The sequence below is a fragment of the Rhinopithecus bieti genome, unplaced genomic scaffold, assembly GCF_001698545.2.
Source record: "Rhinopithecus bieti isolate Rb0 unplaced genomic scaffold, ASM169854v2 scaffold_13951, whole genome shotgun sequence".
NCBI classification, from domain to species: domain Eukaryota; kingdom Metazoa; phylum Chordata; class Mammalia; order Primates; family Cercopithecidae; genus Rhinopithecus; species Rhinopithecus bieti.
In genome coordinates, this window is record NW_016807588.1 from 1 (window position 1) to 1014 (window position 1014).

General features: G+C 38.8%; 1 protein-coding gene across 1 annotated transcript; it reads right to left on the reverse strand.

Annotated features, from left to right (window-relative positions):
• Positions 1-6: 6 nt before the first annotated feature.
• Positions 7-639, reverse strand: THAP1 (THAP domain containing 1). Its single transcript, XM_017882826.1, has one exon. The coding sequence runs from the start codon at positions 528-530 to the stop codon at positions 246-248; it is 285 nt and encodes a 94-aa protein (XP_017738315.1). The 5' UTR covers positions 531-639; the 3' UTR covers positions 7-245.
• Between the last annotated feature and the right edge of the window lie 375 nt (positions 640-1014).

Consider the following 1014-nt stretch of genomic DNA (forward strand, 5'->3'; position numbering starts at 1 on the left):
CAACTTACATTAGAGGTCTGATGTTAGTTTATAACTTTTAAAATATTTTGTTAAAATGTAAAAAACCTGAAATTACAAACAAAAAAATTTATACTTTTACAGTATATATCGAATTTTTTTAAAAAAATATTCTGAACTGTTTTTATATAAGTAATCAAGTGTTATTTTTTTAAATGAAACTCCTTATAGGCTAGAGGAGGATATGTGGTATCGCCCCATTAAAAATCAATATGCATTTCTTTTTTTTATGCTGGTACTTCAACTATTTCAAAGTAGTCATTTGGTAGAATCACATAACCTCTTTCTGATACATCGTCTTTCTCTTTCTGGAAGTGAACAACCTCCTTTAATTTTTCAAGCTGGCGTTCTTGCCTTCTGCATCGCTGCTGTGCGGTCTTGAGCTTCTTTCTGAGTTTTTCAACTTGCTGTTCTAGCTGATGAATCCTTTTCCGCTGGTGCATTGTATCCTCCACAGTATAGTTGTGGTCACAGAAAACTGAGAGATTAACAGGGGTCTGAAGAGGCGGCATTAGTAATCCAATAGCAGCATCAACCTGGGAAACAGGAGGCGGTAAAGGAGGTGGGGGAAGCTGTTCCTGTGGCTCCAGAAGATCTTCTTTCTAAAACAAAAATACAAAGTATGTTTGAATTTAGTAACTAAAAATAACAGTTAAAACAATTTGTGGACTGACCAGGGGCAGTGGCTCACGCCTGTAATCCTAGCACTTTGGGAGGAAGAGGTGGGCGGACCACCTGAGGTCAGGAGTTTGAGACCAGCCTGGCCAAACATGGCGAAACCCCGTCTCTACTAAAACTACAAAAATTAGCCGGGTGTGGTGGTGTATGCCTATAATCCCAGCTACTCAGGAGGCTGAGGCAAGAGAATTGTTTGAAACCAGGAGGCGGAGGTTGCAGTGAGCCAAGATCATGTCACTGCACTCCAGCCTGGGCGACAGAGAGACTCTGTCTCCCAAAAATAAATAAATAAATAAATAAATAAATAAATAAATAAAT